This window comes from Thunnus maccoyii, chromosome 1 (genome assembly GCF_910596095.1).
Source record: "Thunnus maccoyii chromosome 1, fThuMac1.1, whole genome shotgun sequence".
Lineage (NCBI taxonomy): Eukaryota > Metazoa > Chordata > Actinopteri > Scombriformes > Scombridae > Thunnus > Thunnus maccoyii.
In genome coordinates, this window is record NC_056533.1 from 18,248,892 (window position 1) to 18,264,942 (window position 16,051).

The window sequence follows — 16,051 nt, forward strand, 5'->3', positions numbered from 1 at the left end:
AATACCTGAAGCCATGTCAAGTCAAGTCAGATCAAGTAAATTATTATTTATATAGCCCAACATCACAAATCTCAAAATTTGCCTCAAGGGGGCTTGAGGCAACACAAAATGGTGTACAGGGGGATAGATTATACAAGTGTAATGGTCTTCAATTCTTTTGCAGCTCTTTAACTGGTTGCATATATTTGAAATGAAACTGCATTCACTTATTAGTGAAACGTAGCTTCAGCCTACTATTCATACTCGAACTAAAAATCTAATATATTCTGGCAGTTGAATTCAGTCACACATTTCAGCGTCTCACAGTGAACGATGCTTTCGTCTGTCTGTTCTCAGGCTCTTTGCGGTTACAGCATGCCACTGTCTAGCAGAATTGCAAATAGACTAATGACCTCAAGGTCCCTAGTTAGAATCCCAGGTGTTCACACTTCTACTGTGAGCCTTAATTAATATGCCCCTCTGCAGATGTGTTATAGAAGTTTTCAGAATTACATTCAAAGTAAGTGTTTTTTCTAGGGACATAAATGTCTTCCACTGTATTATTATTATTATCATTCATCATAGGCTGGGCTGTATGCACTGGTAGACAGTAAGGTTAAGGTAGTCTTGTTTCCCCTTGAAGCTGTAATTTGTGTGTAGCCAAGGCCTATACCAACTGATGATATTGCTTTGCCCTTTAATTCATCCCCCCAATCGATGCAGGAGTCAGTGATTACACACTAATGCGTTCTTCCCTTCCATTTTGTGAATCAATGTACGGTTGGTTTCATCTGGTAATGAGAGACACAGTAAAGGTGAAATGCGTGTGTGCTCTTGTTTTTGTCTCGGAAAGAGTGGTGTGTATGAGTGTGTGTGTGAGTGTGTGTGTTTTGTTGTGTGTGTGTGTGTGGGTGGGATGGGGGGTGGGGGGGTTTGGAGTGTGTGTTTGTTTGTGTTTGTTTCAGGCAGTCGTCTCCTACAGTCTGCCCCTTTAGCCGTGATGGCCTGTTTGTGAGACACAGACATAAAATTATCAGACTGGTCGTTGTCTGCCTTTGAAGTGTCTTGAGCTGTCCATCCTGATTTGTCAACCAGAGGGGGATCAGCCCAGTATGGCTGCTGTCTGAAGATCTCTCATCTCTCGTGTTTTTGTAAGAGAAGGAACAAAGCTCCTCGGCTCTTATTATGTTGACCATGTATGGTTTCGTTCCATTAGTAGAAATGAATGTGTTTTTATTTTTTATGCACCCAATATAATTACTATAAAATTCAGCCGTTTACAACTGTTTACATTTTTTAAATATTTCACAGCTTTTAAAGATAATTATCTTAAGTTTTGAGCATAATTTTAATGTTCATGAATACTATTTTGAATGCAGTTCATTCTGATGAACTAAGTAGGCCTTACAGTTAGAAAATGCAACACATTTAAGCATATTTAAGAGACGCAGTGAGATTGAATTGCAACATACAGGGTGAATGCAAAATGATTTTGACATGAAATGAGAAGTACGTCAACCCTGAAGTTACTTAATAACAATTATAAACACAACTATAAAGGTGGATTATATTACATTACATGGACATTAGTTTGTTCCACAAGAGTAAATTCTGCTTGCAGCAAGGCAACATAAAAACATTAACATAATCAAAACATGATAATACATAAAACTGCAACAATAATAATAGCGATAATTAGCAATATTTTTCAGCTGTGGAAGAAACTTTCATATCTGAGTTCTCTAGGCAACAATAGACACGTAACAGATCTCAAAAAGACGTCACAGTCATCTGCCCTCAAATGACAGGTGCATTGATCAAAAGAATTGAACATTGTGTGCCAGACACTGACACTGTTTTGTTAAAGAGGTACAGCAGTCACCATTTGAAGCTTACCAGGAGAGATTTTAGAGACATATACAGTATATGTTACAAATTGGCATTTAACCTAATATAACCACCTTTTGTAGCGGTGTTTATTGCAAAGCTCAGCTCCTTTTTCAATAAGTGACTATTTGTTAACCTGCCGTAGCCTAAATACAGTTGGGCTCCTCGGAAGCAATAATAATACTTCATAGACTAAACTCTCATACAAGGGGGAAAACACTGACCTAGATATTTTGTCTCCTCCCCCTGCAGCTTTAGCAGATATGATTCAGGACTCTCGCACTCCCACTCCCCTGTTTGAAAGCAAATGAACCAGAGGCGTTTTCCCCCCTTCACCAAACCTAAGTCAGAATAAGCAAAAAAAGAAGAAAAAAAAAAATCATCCCATGACTGTCCAGAGTGACTGATCTACCTCAAAGATATGACCGTCCCCCACCCCCTGTTGCTCCTATACCCCGCCACCTCCCGTCCCCTCCCCTTACCCCCCGCCTCAACAGCCTAATGACTCCTGGAGGTTCCATTTGTAAGGCTCCCATAGAAACACAGCCACAATAGGCCCCATCTTGAGAGGGCCCATCTGGGAGTCTTTGTGGGGCCTGCTGAAAGCCACAAAGGCCTGCTGACCTAGAAACCCATCAATAAGAGAACAGGGAGCCCCACCGACAACAAATTGAAGAGCCATGGAATTTCCTGGGCCATCCTAAGTCCGTAGGTGAGGACATAGACTGGGAACGTGGGAGGGGGAAATTCTCCGGATGTTCGAGGATGACACGTCAGGATGTCATTCCCAAGCTGTCGGCTATGTGCCCGTTACCTTAAACTGTCACTGCTGCCTTTGTCCTTGTGCCCACTGTTTGTCATTGTGTGGAGAGGCCTATGAAATCTTTACAAAATGGTGATTGTGACAGGAAGCAGCAGTAGCATGCTGGGTAGAGTTATGTGTCCTGCTCGGGGGGGTCTCATGGTGATGATGCTTTTTTTTTTGTGGGTTTGGGGTGTGGAATGGCCGGGTGGCCGCTTTGTGTTTACTGAGAAAGACTACTTTTGCAAAAATGTGTTTGATGTTTAGAATCACTCGCAAGACCATCTAATGCCTGTAACATTCCTCAAGATGAGACTGTAAGACTGTTTGTCACCTTCTCCGTTTGCATTTAAAAGTCTGTAACTAGCATATTTCTTTTAACCTACTTTTGTGTTAATGATGCTCTTGAATAAAACCAGATAAACAATAGTGAAATGATGCCATTGCCATCAGAATTCACGCAAAAAGCAGATAGATTTGTGTAAGCCAGATGTCAGGGAGCATTTTTAGGACAGACACCATCGTTACATATTTCTGCCTCCCTCTGTCAGTTGGCCTGGCAGCTGGGGTACCTTTGCATCGAGTGGGACGGGTCAGGTGAATGCTTAAGACAGGTGTCTCCCTTGTACCTCCGCTGCTGGTTGGGGGTATGATCGGTGAAAATAGACAGAAATACTGTGAGACCTTGGCAAGAGAGTCATCCACACCTTGATAGTCCAATCATTCAGTAACACCTATGTCCATGTGCCATGTCAATTGCCATTTCATCTGTTCCCTACAAAAGGTAGCCAGAACACGGTCCTTACATCAATTACAGTCAGCGACTGTGATGTGGTCATGAACTGCTGGACTTGTGGTGTCTGAATGAATGGTCAGAATAGACAGACAAATGCAATATACAGTATGATGGACTTGTTGATGCTTGTTAAAAGTATGTGACCAGATGGTGACATATAGGAGAGATGTTGTAGCTGTTTGATCAGTGAATCCTTTTCTTACCTCCTCTAGACATTAGCTATATGTCCCTGAATTACTGTTTCTTCTGGTATGTTTGTGTGTGTCTGAGTGTTTTACACTTTATGCCTGTCTTTCACTGTAATGTCCTTTGTTGTTGTTTCATTTGTCTGACAATTGCCACAGACACAAAAGGAATTTCCAAAAGGATAATAAGCAAAACTAGCACACTCAAATTCTGAATTTTGTCGTCCTTTGTTCCTTTTTTTTTAGAGGAGGACCGATATGATAGCTACTCTCGTATGATCTTAAAATACTTCCTGGCAGAAGGAGTGGTGTGTCGACATGAACTCTTTGTGGCGGCGGCTCAAGATAACCCAGCTGACATCTTACAGGTGAGAGGAGGTGGTGTCTGTTTCTGTATGCTTTTTGTATGGAAAGTTGTTGTTTTCCAAGCTACAGATCTCAACAAACAATCCACATAAACGTTCATATGGCCTTAATATGTCTACTTTAACATAATGCTCACTGCTTTGTAAGGCTGTACCCGACTCAGAATTTTATCAGTCAAATTGGTTTTGGCTGTTCAATACCAAGATTCGACTATTGGTTCCTTTTTTTTCATATAGACTATCTGGCAATCAGAAAATCCATTGGCATGAGTTTCAGTGATGATTTTGACCACATTTACATAGTCAAATGCAACAGAGTCATGGTAATATATTTTTTAGCATTTAAAAGTCAGTGAAAGTTTGTTGTTGTTGATGTTTTTGAAAATGTTTTTTTTTTTCCTTTTAGTCATCAGGAAATGTAGGAAATGTTGCATCTAACATCTTTTTTAGAAGTAGGTTTTTGTCACAATATATTCATCCGTGACCACTGTACATTATTCAGCTTGTTTTACACTGGTCACACCCATGATTTAACTGGTATTGTAGGCACACAGCTTTCCCCAAGATGTGTCAGGGTCAGCGGGGGTATCACAGGGGTTGAGGGTGGCATGGTTGTGGCATTGTTGAAATGTTTCCCGATGCATCACTCTGTGAAGAGGACCGTAGTCCCAGAAGCTGACTGCCACCCAGCATACAGGAGGTGGGCCTCTCTCCTACTGATTGATAGTGGGAGGGGTCACAGCCTCACCCTCTCTTTACATATCAAAGGTTTATTAAGAGAGGGGGACTCCCAATGGGGATATATCACATCATTTAGTGTTTTCACAGCTACATTCACAGTATGCTAATCTTCAAATGCAAAGGTTGTAGTTTATGCGTTACATTTACATGGACACAAGAAACCAGCTTATTGGAGGAAATCAGATTAAAGCAGGACATTGGAGAATACATTCACATGCACTGCAATGATGCGGTCACTCGAAAGCCCACATTTACCCGCATCAGCTAATAAATCAGATTTTCCACCCACCTCTACCGTGTTTTGAAACCAAGTCTAGCAAGATTTTCTTTTTTGTTTGAAACCTGTGGAAACTGTTCGTACTGGTTGCACAGTGGAAGAACAATTCTCTTATTAGCAGTCTCTGAGTTTTTTCTTAATAAACGTATAGGTCTGAGCCGACTGTTCAGCTTTAGAAACACATTTGACCAAGTTTGACCAAGGTACAAAATTAACTTTTTTGTCCACTGGCCAAATGGCTAGTGAATCATTCAAATTTTACCAGCCACTCAATAGATTACCACTGTTTTTTTAGCTGGTGAGTGAAGCATATTTTACCAGCATTTGGCCGGTGGCTGGTGATAATTTTGTGCCCCGAGTTTGACTTATTTCAGACCCAGTTTTAGTGAGACTTAAAATCTAATTAATTTTGATACAGGGACACACTGCTACTGAAGTCTTTGTCATGCACATGTGCTATTGTAAAAAATAAACAAAAAAACAAAAACAAACATTAGAAAACAAGTTAAGTTTATCTTTGGCCAAGAAATCAGGATTCTCCAAGAAAAATCCATCTGTTTTATTCTGGTTGCTTTTCATTCACATAACATTTTGTTTGCATAACATTTCAGAAATCAGGTTCCTGCTCAAAGCTTGTAACACTGACAAGTCTCATGACATTACATAGCAATTAGGATAATTAAAATGTCTCTATGATCTTTCAAAATCAACATATTCAACTTATTATGTTCACTGCATCATTTTGTGCAGGAACTCCCTGATCCCATCTTGGACGATGTTGCAATCCATAAACCAATGGAGCAGCCCAGGCTGTCTTGTGAACCTCAGGACAGTTTGGATGCCATGAAGATTGCCTGGCGTTATCAGAACCTTCCTAAAGTGCAGGTAATCAGGTGGACTCATTTCTCACTTGCATATATCTGTTACTATATTGATTGCACTACATATATACAGTATACATATACAGTAGTATACAGGTAACAGCGTTATCATGCTCATTTTATTAAAAGTGTAACGTGTCTCTGTTAATGATGGTATGAGAAAGAACAGAACTGGCTCTCTGGATTTAGTGGTTTGGCAATTGTCTCCACCACTAAATCCATCAGCTTCTAAACTCCTTTGTGGAGTGAATGAGGCCTCAGCCTCTCTTTTCAGAGCTGGACCAGATTACTCACACTTAGCTGGCAATAGGTAGGCTTTTCACTGGTCCCCAACCCACATATACACACACGCCTGCACCCCTGCTTAGCCTGGGAAACAAGACTACTTTGCAGCCTGTGCATTGACATGTCTGCTCGCTCAACCCTATGACCCAGACCTGCGCCTCTGTCTTCCCCCAAATCCCTGCCTTTCCCCCTGCCAGGGTCGGCAGCCCTACACTCTTTCTTCCGCTTTGAGGAGAGGTGACCCTCCCCTTCTACTTCTCTGCAGTCTCCCCCCTTCGGTCTATAATCCATATCGCTATGTGGATTAACAGCACACAGTGTGTCCCTGGGGATCCTCTCCCTCTTTCTCTCTCCCTGGAAACTTCTTTATATCTGTGTCCTTTCCTCACCTCTCCCCCTTCCCCTGTAAAATCGTCTTTACAAACCACTAGTAAGCCCCACCAGAGGATTTGCATCCCAAATTCACCCCCAGAGTCAACGCTTACTTTCCCCTTACACACACCTCTCCTGGCATAGCCCACTGTGTTGCTCTCCCGATGAAGACATCAGATCAAAGGTGAGGCCGTCAAGGCGGGGATGGAACGCTAAGCGGGTTGCCCAGCTCACAAAGAGAAGATGAGCCCCTGACCCCCCTGCCCTGCTGACCCCCTCGTCCCGCCAGGAGAGGGACACACCGGGGGCCCTAATCCAGATTAGGAGTAGATTAAGGGCCCCTCTAACAATGGAATCCCTGGTTTCACTGAGAGAGAAGAGCTAAAACTCTCTCTTTCAGCTGCAGGAAAACATCCGCCTTCCCCTGCGTCCCTGACACGTTTGCTTTCACAGCCAGAAGTGGACATTTATGTGAAGAAATGATTAAGAGCGTGGTCGTAGTGGTTATTTAACTTCTCTGCTGTAGGAATGTTGAGGAATGACCCATAAACAATGCAATTGCATTACCATAGTATTGTGAAGCACACTCATTTAACATATTAGAAAGACAAATAAGATTATTTTCTTAATGAATTGCTCAATTCTCATCCACAATCCTCAATCCACATTGTTTGTCGTAAAAAGTTGAAAGCAAGCAGAAATTATTTTTAAATGCTCTTTAATTCTCTGGCTTTAGCGTTTATATTCTTCAACATGAGCTTGACTTGTTGACCTCCCCAGAGTGCCCTGGCATCCTCGTCCCGGTTTGGTCACTACTATGACGTCTCCAAGACGATGGAACCAGAAATTCGCCAGGCAGCCAAGTGCCACCACTTCTACCTTCCAGAACATCCCACCCAGTCGTCACCCACACACAGGTAAAACGACAAGACATCATCCACGGAACGCATGGAAACCAATGAGACACCTTCCACAGAACACAGATACACAAACACGACATTGTCCACAAAACACAGTTGCACAAATAAGATCATCAAATCATCCACAGAATACAGGTGAGCAAACATGGCATTGTTCACAGAACAGAGGCAAACCAACAATATAGGGAGACCAACATCATCTAAAAAGCACATATAAGGCCTTCAACAAGCATGTGCGTTATAGAAAAGTTAACCCAAGAGGGTCGTATTCAAGATTGACTCTGATATTTTGTGAAGCCCTTTGCTTGAGATACTTAGTTACAAGAATTTAATAAACTGTGTGCATTTATTACAGATGCAGAAAAATAATCAGCTTATAAGTTTGGTATAAATGGTTACTGAGGTTCATTAAATTGTAATAATCAAACATTACAGCTAAAATCACTGTGTTCACTTCACTGCTATAATAACAAGACTTAAGCGTAATGCATCTCCAGTTTTCAACATATTCAGATGAAAATTCAAGAAAACCTAGTTTTTAACAAATTAAATTTAAATACCTGAATCGCTCGCATTATTATTCCCCTTTAATCAGCTGATACAAATAAATGATTCTCCTTCCATGCTGAGTAGCTTACCATCGGCCAAAGACATTCAGCCTCTTGGAAAGGTTGTGTATGTCTATTCAAATAGGGGTCTTGTTTGCTCAGCGTCTGTTTGATTTCTCCAGCGTTGAGTGTACTTAGGGTTCAGAGGTCATGCAGGCTCTTTACTTAGAGAGTGCTGCTGAACACACAAGGGCACACGAAGGCACACTCACACACTCTGGGTAAATACAGCAATCTGGAGCACAGAGGATGTGGAGGAGGCTTTATAGAATCTCTTCCTTTATTTCAACAAACAGACTGTTTAACAGAGCGCCAATGCAAACACATTAAATGGTGTAGTTTAAAGCATACATTTTCACTGGAGTACACAACATAAGTTAACATTGTACTAAATATCTGGTCAGAACTTAATGCATATTCACAAGGAACAAATAAAATAATGAAAAATCCTCTCTGTTGATGTATGTAGTACACAGCGTTGAGTGATTTGGTGATACTACCGTGCCGATGAGGCATCTGAATGGGTTATAGATCTTATAGACATTTTGACAGCAGGAAACTACACCTGCACCATAACCATTGTGCCCCCAGCCCCGCCCCAATGCTGACACACACATGCACACACACACACACACACACACACTCAGCACATTACACATGCACATGTACCACATGAACTCCAAAGCAGGCTACTCCCCCATGCACGTGTCCACAGCCCCATGTTGATACCCTAGCTGTTAAATTGCTCCGTTTCACTTGAAGGCATAATTGGCACAAATTGCTCTCTAGGTGATACAGATCCTGTTGTTTAAGACCAAGCATCCCCCTTCTCTCCTCCTTTCTTCCCTCAATGAAAGAGGAACATTGAGATAAAGAAGCTTCCCTGTGTATGATCCTAATTAGCCGACGCGCTAGCCCCTGTAGCTAAGCACCTAGACCTTATTGGTACCTGAATGAGGGGTGCTCAGTAGGGGAAGCTGAAACACAATGCCGTCCTGCACAATAGCTGCCAACCAGAGGCAATCTCTCGCTCAACTGCATGTCAAACCATCCCAGCCCCCTACCTCAGAGCAGGGGCATGGGCAGAGAGGCCAAGGAGGGTAGGTGTCCTTCTTTCACCAAACCAGCTCTATCATTAGCCCCAGCGGGGTCAGGAGGCACCATTGTTGGGTTGAATAACTGAAATGGAGTACATGGATATACTTGGCCCAAGTGTAATCAACACGAGTGTGTATTACTGTTCTTTATGCAGGGCTATTGGCGTGTGACCAATCTATGTGTATTAGCTTTTGTAGCCTGCAGGTCGAATTGACAACTGACATAGCAGCCTACTGTGACTCACTACAGAATGGTCATTACAATGGTGGGGTGTTCTTAAGTGGAGGGTCCTGTGTTAAAAGATGGGGTTAACATTCTTATTGGCCATCTTATAGGCACAAAGTGGGCTCAGCAGTAATCCATCTCTTGACTGTTGCTAAATGTTGCTCCAGTAGTACTGTATGGCCTTTGTCAGTAGTGCACATCTTACCCCTGATTAAACACCAAAATGCTGTTCCCTGTTAATTTTAGATATCAGCCCATTAACACCCCCCCCCCCCTTCTCCTCACTTATCATCTTTGTGCATATGTGCGTCTCATCTGTCTGTCTGTCTGTCTGTCTCGGCACAATCAGATCCTCAGGGAGCTGACAGAGAACCAGTCATGTTGTAATTTAATCAACCAAATAAATTAATTGGATCTCTTGATATGGATCATCTGTCTGCTTCAGTGGCTCCAGAAAAGCACAGTCAGGAGGAACATGCTGCAGTCATAGAGGATTAAGCTACTGTGGTGATAGGCTTGGCCCAGTTTTATCAAAATGGTTTCAATTACAGTTTACACGTCCTAAGTAACCCTTTTGTTTTCTCTTTCTGGTTGTCTCCTCCACTATGTCCACTTTCTCCTCAATCCTGTGCTCTTTCCAGTCCCATGCTTGAGTCCTACTCCGCATTGCTGAAGTCTCTTGGGGAGGTCATACACAGGGAGGGCTTTGATGTAGCAGCACCCATGGTAAGAGCTGGAAATGAATGGCTGCTTTGCACTTGTTTCTTTCAGCTTGGTTTTGAGATTTTCTACTATTTCTAATCATTGTCCAACTATTTTAAGAAAACCAAACACATCATTTTTTACAAACAGCAATCATCCTGGGATTTGTGGCAGTGAAACGGCAGACAAAGCAGCTTAACAGAAAAAATGGCCACTTACACTATTATGTTTTATTACCCCTGCAATACACTAAACCAATTGGGGTGAAGTGGAGTGTTGAATATCTTCAAAGATGGCATATGTTTTATTTATTTATTTCACTCTAAAGCACTTATCAGTCCAATTTGATCACACATATCAATTTCCCTAATCAAATCCACAATCTGTCAATTAGGTCTCCTCTCAGTATTTGTTTGACAAATTGCACTGCAAAAATGCAAAGCAGTAAGCCTCCACATGTACTGATGCAGCACATAAGACAAATCTGCATGGCAGGTGTGCATTTTGGTTTGCATTAACTGAATATCAGTGAATGTAAACTCTTTGACTTGCTGGTGCAAGTGTGTTTAGATCGTAATCAGCAGTTTGTAGAGTAACTGCTATTAAAGGTACAGTGTGTAGAATTTAGTGGCATCTAGTGGAACCGACTTGGCAGAAATGGATTATAATATTTATAAGTATGTTTTAATTAGTGTATAATCACCTGAAAATAAGAATCCTATTTTCGTTACCTTAGAATGAGCCCTTTTTATCTACACAGGGAGCGGGTCCTCTTCCATGCCATGCCTCTACAGTAGCCCAGAACGGACATACCAAATGGACAAACTAAATACTGGCTTTAGAGGGTCTTTTGCATTTTTTGCGTGTTTCACATTCACCAAAGGTTCTCCTACACGATTGGAAGGGGGGGTATTGAGTTGGTTGCAATCTGCAACCTCACCGCTAGATGCTACTAAATCCTACATACTGCACCTTTAAGCCTAATCAAATTATTATGCGCTAAAATTATTATGTGTGATATGCATTTGGGGAGAGTTTAAAAAAGAGGCACTAGAACTGCATCTGTGACCCGAAGTTCTTCTGTCACATTCCAACCACCACTTCACTCATGTCTGTTTACCTCTCTCTCACCTGCGCGTGTTGGCCTCACCTGTGTGTCCCAGCTGTGTGTGTCTTACCTTTGACATACATGTTTTTAATAATCATCAGCCTTCTACAGAATGCCAGAAACATCCATGGCCCTGTCTGTCTCTCTTGACTTTCCTATTTATGTTTTCCACATGGCCAAATGTACTTCTGTTAACATTATGTGATGTGTGTGTACATACATACATAGCATATAAATATACAATATATAAATAAATATATACTGTGTGTGTGTGTGTGTGTGTGTGTGTGTGTGCCTACATTTGATGACCCCTCTGTTCGTCACCTGGAGCCACCTCTCCCCCTGTCAGTCACACACAGGATTTACCTCCAGTACCCCCCACCCTCCCTCCCCGAGCGCTGTCACTCACACGCCAGATTAACTGCTGACATCATTAAAGCAGTGTGGCTGCCTGACATGCTGTTGGCACAGTCCAGGAATGCAGACCGGCACAGAGCGACATGGGCACTGGCACAAGAATGCCCAGTATGGGTGATAGTCAGTGTGTGTGCGTTTATTTGTTTATTTGCTCGATCTGCCATCACGGGCTGCTAACTGGATGCCGATTTAATATAAGAATGTGTTGTGTAAATAACAGATTTGAATGAGAGTTAATCTCCCTGAACATATTTTTTGGAGTCTCTTTTGAGATGAGTGGAACAGAGGGTGGCAGCAGGACTGTGAGTCTCCACAGAGACTGGCTGGTGATTAGGTTGTGGTCCCAGGCTGGCTGTAGTCTATATGGCTGGACTCTACTGGCACTGTTCCCCGATTTTTCTATAGGCTAAACTATAGGAGTTAAATTTGGCTTCTCCTCCTGATGTTGCCACAGCAACAGTGGTGTTACCACAGTCCCCACCCCTGCTGGGCTCCAGTCATAGAAATAGATTCTAATTTGGTGGCCCCCAAGACCTGTGTTTGCAAAGCCTGGTAAACAAAGAAAGGGTATATCTAATAATGACAAAGGCACATAGACACACACACACACACCAACTATTACTTAAGTGTAGTAAGGTATAGAGTTGCAGCACTGATGTTGAAGGAGGATAAATGTAGAGTCCAGTTTGAGAGTCCTCTCTTGGGAAACTATGAGCCAACTGTGAAAAACTCAGAAACAATGAGGTTTATTTTTCTTAGATGCTTGTGTTTCTGATGTAGATTCAAACGAAGCTTAGGTCATTCATAGAGGAAGTAATGGGGAGCAGGGTGGAGGAGATTTTGGGAGAGTCAAGATAATGGAGAGGGAGGGATAAAGTGGGCAAGGAGAGGAGAGGTTGGAAAGAAGGAAAAGTGAGCAGATTTTAGGCCAGAGTTTTGTTAATTACTCTTGGCTCTCACCTCAGTAATCAGGAGCCATCCAGAAGAAACCCCAAATAAAAGGCAATTGTACTAAAGGTTAAAAACCTCTCACAGTTTTAGACAGGTCCTCCATTCTCTCAGTTTCAGTGATATATATCCCACCGCTATTTGGCCACTTTTTCTCTGTCTTCATGAGAGTGGGTTACCGTTGATCTCTTGTGGTGGGGTGGGGTGTTTCAAGGGAAGGCACTCCACCCTTACCCAGGCCCCCTTGGCTGCAGAGAATCGCTGTGGTGCCAAGAATGTGTTGGGGTTTCTGGGTGGCGGCCATATTGGAAGCCTGTCTGACAGGTCCATTGTGCCTGTGTCAGATGGCCTCTGTGATTGGGCAGTTGTGTCCAGTCACGTTTGGGCACTGTGTTGCGATCGTCTGTGCTGGTGAGCAGACTGTCCAGTCGCTCTCTCCCAGAGTTTGGGAATACTATCCAAAACAGCAGCAGAAATAATTCAAAAACAGCAATCTGTTAATCTTCATATGCACTGCGTGAACTTGAAATTAAACCAAAGTACTGTCTATACTTGTGTTTGTAGATTTGTGTGTTTCAGTAGAAATTTACATATGTGTGTGACTTTTTACACAAGTTTAGTGTTCCTGACTCCTCCTTAGCTTGTTTTTCTTTGTTGCAGTTAAAGTCACGTAACATCCTACGCATTGGGCTCCACTCTCTTGGCTCGGCTCTGTGGGGCGATGACCTATGTTGTCATGACAACCCAAGACATGGCCACGCCCTCACTACCTTTCTCTATGGACTGCGAGCTTTGCTGAGGTCATCACTGGCAGTTGCAGTAGTTACTGTGCCTTCACATCTTATCCAGGTAAGACCATATTTGAAACATGAGAACAACTGGGCACAGTTTATGAGTATCAGTGTAGTTAGAATACAATTTATCTGATCAGCGACTACTGACTGTCCTGATATAAATAATGATATATGCACTTTTATGTGCTGGTGTGAAACAGTTGAAAAAAAGTTTTTCAGTAATTTATTAGATGTGTGGTACTTAAGAACATTGACATGCAAGTTTTACAAATCATAACTGAAGAGTATTCTGCCCCATTACCTTAAATTGCCCCCAGAGGGATAAAAAAAGTTAAACATCTGAATTTGACTTGAATTCATCAATAACGGACATGATTATGATTTTGTGTGTGTGAGTTGATGCTTGACCCATGTGCGTTTGCTTTGCCTCATTCATTAATGGGGCATGAAGTTTGAGGTCTTTTGTAATGGGGCCTCCTTTTGACTGTGTGGTTCAGTGTCACCCTGGTATGACTCAGGTCTGCGAGGGGAGTCTTCCTCCACGCATCACTCCCCCAACAGACCCATTCGAGTGCACGCTTCATTGAAAGGCCTCTAATCTATGTTTATTTGTTTGGGCTTTAATTACTTGAAGCTGTACACAATGAGAGTGTGTGCCTGTGTATGCATTTTATTTTCTTATGAATACCCCTCCTGGTAGTCGTGTGTGTCTCTGGGTGTGTGTGTGTTTGGGGGGGGAAGAGGGGAGGGGGGGGGAGTATGAGTCCGTGTGCATGCGTCTGTGTCCAGTCTGGCCTCTCAGTGTGAAGGTGGAGTCATCTGCTGAGGCATATGGCAAACCACAGCCCTCCCCCAGACAGTAGACCATAGAAGCACACTTACCAGAGAAGCCATCTGAGACTTTCTACCAAAATGTTTTTTTCTCGCCTATACTTTAAACACCCTACTTCTTTATAGTTCTCGTTCACTTGAACATTGAAGCTGCATTATTTGTGATCCTTTTATGCAAATATATAGGTCGATGCTTAACTTTCAGAACAGCTGTGTTGTCACAACATGCTCTGGCTCCAGGCCTATATGCTCAGCGCACTGCGGCCTTGGCCTAGTCAATAAAGGTAGAGTGGCTAACTAGCAGATGTCAGCTGTGGTGGGAGCAGTCCCCCTTTCCCTCTCTGGCCTGGCCTCCAAACCCTTAATCTGTCTCCTCCCCCTTCTCCACCCTGGGGAGAGAAGTGAATGAGCGGGGGAAGAAGATGAGAGGGGGGAAATTTTGGACTGAATCAGGTGTTTGGTGACTACGCCAACATGGAGGTAATGGAAGGCTGTTAAGATGGACATATATGAAATGACCTTGTGACTAGTTTTATATGACATTATTGTCACAAGTATAGATTCTACTTGATCAATTGACGTTACTGAGGTGTGAAGGCTGCACTTAAAGTTAATGATGACAGTGTGTCTAGTATTTTAAGAACTCACAGTTTAGCAGAGCTTCTTTCTGCTTAGATAATTAGCATAGTTAGCTGAGTGTGGCCCTTGGAAGATTGTCTAGACTAGTAGCAGTGGGCTAGCTGGCCGAGACCGCACTGGACTCACTATCCATTATTGAGCAGCTTGGGAAGCTGAGCAACTCACTGAAAGCCTCCTCACAGAAGCCCAGTGCCACAGTCCATCTGAAACATTAATTAGGCTTGTCCTAGCCGGGTCCTCCTCCATCATATTATCTGCTACTACCACACCCATCTTCACAAGTAAACACCCACACAAACACGTAAAACACTGTTTTCCCTAAAATACATCCATATATGCCTCACCTGCTGCTCAGACTAAGTGGTGTCCTGACCTGTGCATATATTTTGACTCAGGGTTTGGAGTGGTCAGGCAGAGTCATTTAGTACTGTAGTGGAGCTACTAGAGACAGCCTGTTCACAACCATCAATATTCAAATGACCTTTTGTTACTTTTATTAATTATAATTACTGTGCTGATTTTAATTGGAGCTATACATTTAATTTTGTTGTAAAATATTCCATTTTAAGTGATACAATTGTAAGAAAGTTTGACTGTATCACTCTATGTAAACATGCAAAAGTTTACAATGTGATACAGTACAGATGGTCCATAACATCTACAGGATACACCTTACAACTAATTAGATCATTCTTAAACTTTTACCATGGTTTTTAATATTTTATATTTCAGAGCTGTTGTCATGTGAAATAACAAACTTGAGGATAATTTTGTTATACATTTTGTCAGGTTATATTTCTGAAAACTAAGTTTATCAACTAATTAACTTCTTTTAGTGTTACTTTGTTGCTCTATATTTCTAACTGTAGTTTTTCCACCTGAATCTATTGAGGTGGATGACTGTCACTTTGTTAAGATATTCTAAATGTGCTTACAATATGTATTCTGACCCAAGACATGTAACCAAGTCAGGAGGCAATCATCCTAGAAACTACAACTGTCACATCCTCCTTTAAAAAATGGAGAAACTGTGTCTATTCCCACATGAAATCACATTTTTGGAGAAACTTGTGCTTCAATTTCTAGCCTTGGAAGTGAGGTGCATTTATTTTGTCTCATACATAGTTTGTGCTATCCCAAGACATTAGATTGACAGAAAAGTCATCCCAGCCTCCCTCAGAGATGTATATG

General features: G+C 42.2%; 1 protein-coding gene across 1 annotated transcript in view; it reads left to right on the plus strand.

Moving 5' to 3' along the window:
- Nucleotides 1-16,051, plus strand: part of elp4 (elongator acetyltransferase complex subunit 4) — a 53,574-nt gene that overhangs the window by 2,451 nt on the left and 35,072 nt on the right. The window contains exons 3-7 of the mRNA XM_042410872.1: nucleotides 3,896-4,017; nucleotides 5,783-5,917; nucleotides 7,351-7,487; nucleotides 10,063-10,147; nucleotides 13,257-13,445. Coding sequence (XP_042266806.1) covers nucleotides 3,896-4,017; nucleotides 5,783-5,917; nucleotides 7,351-7,487; nucleotides 10,063-10,147; nucleotides 13,257-13,445 — 668 coding nt within the window. The remainder of the gene's footprint in view (nucleotides 1-3,895; nucleotides 4,018-5,782; nucleotides 5,918-7,350; nucleotides 7,488-10,062; nucleotides 10,148-13,256; nucleotides 13,446-16,051) is intronic.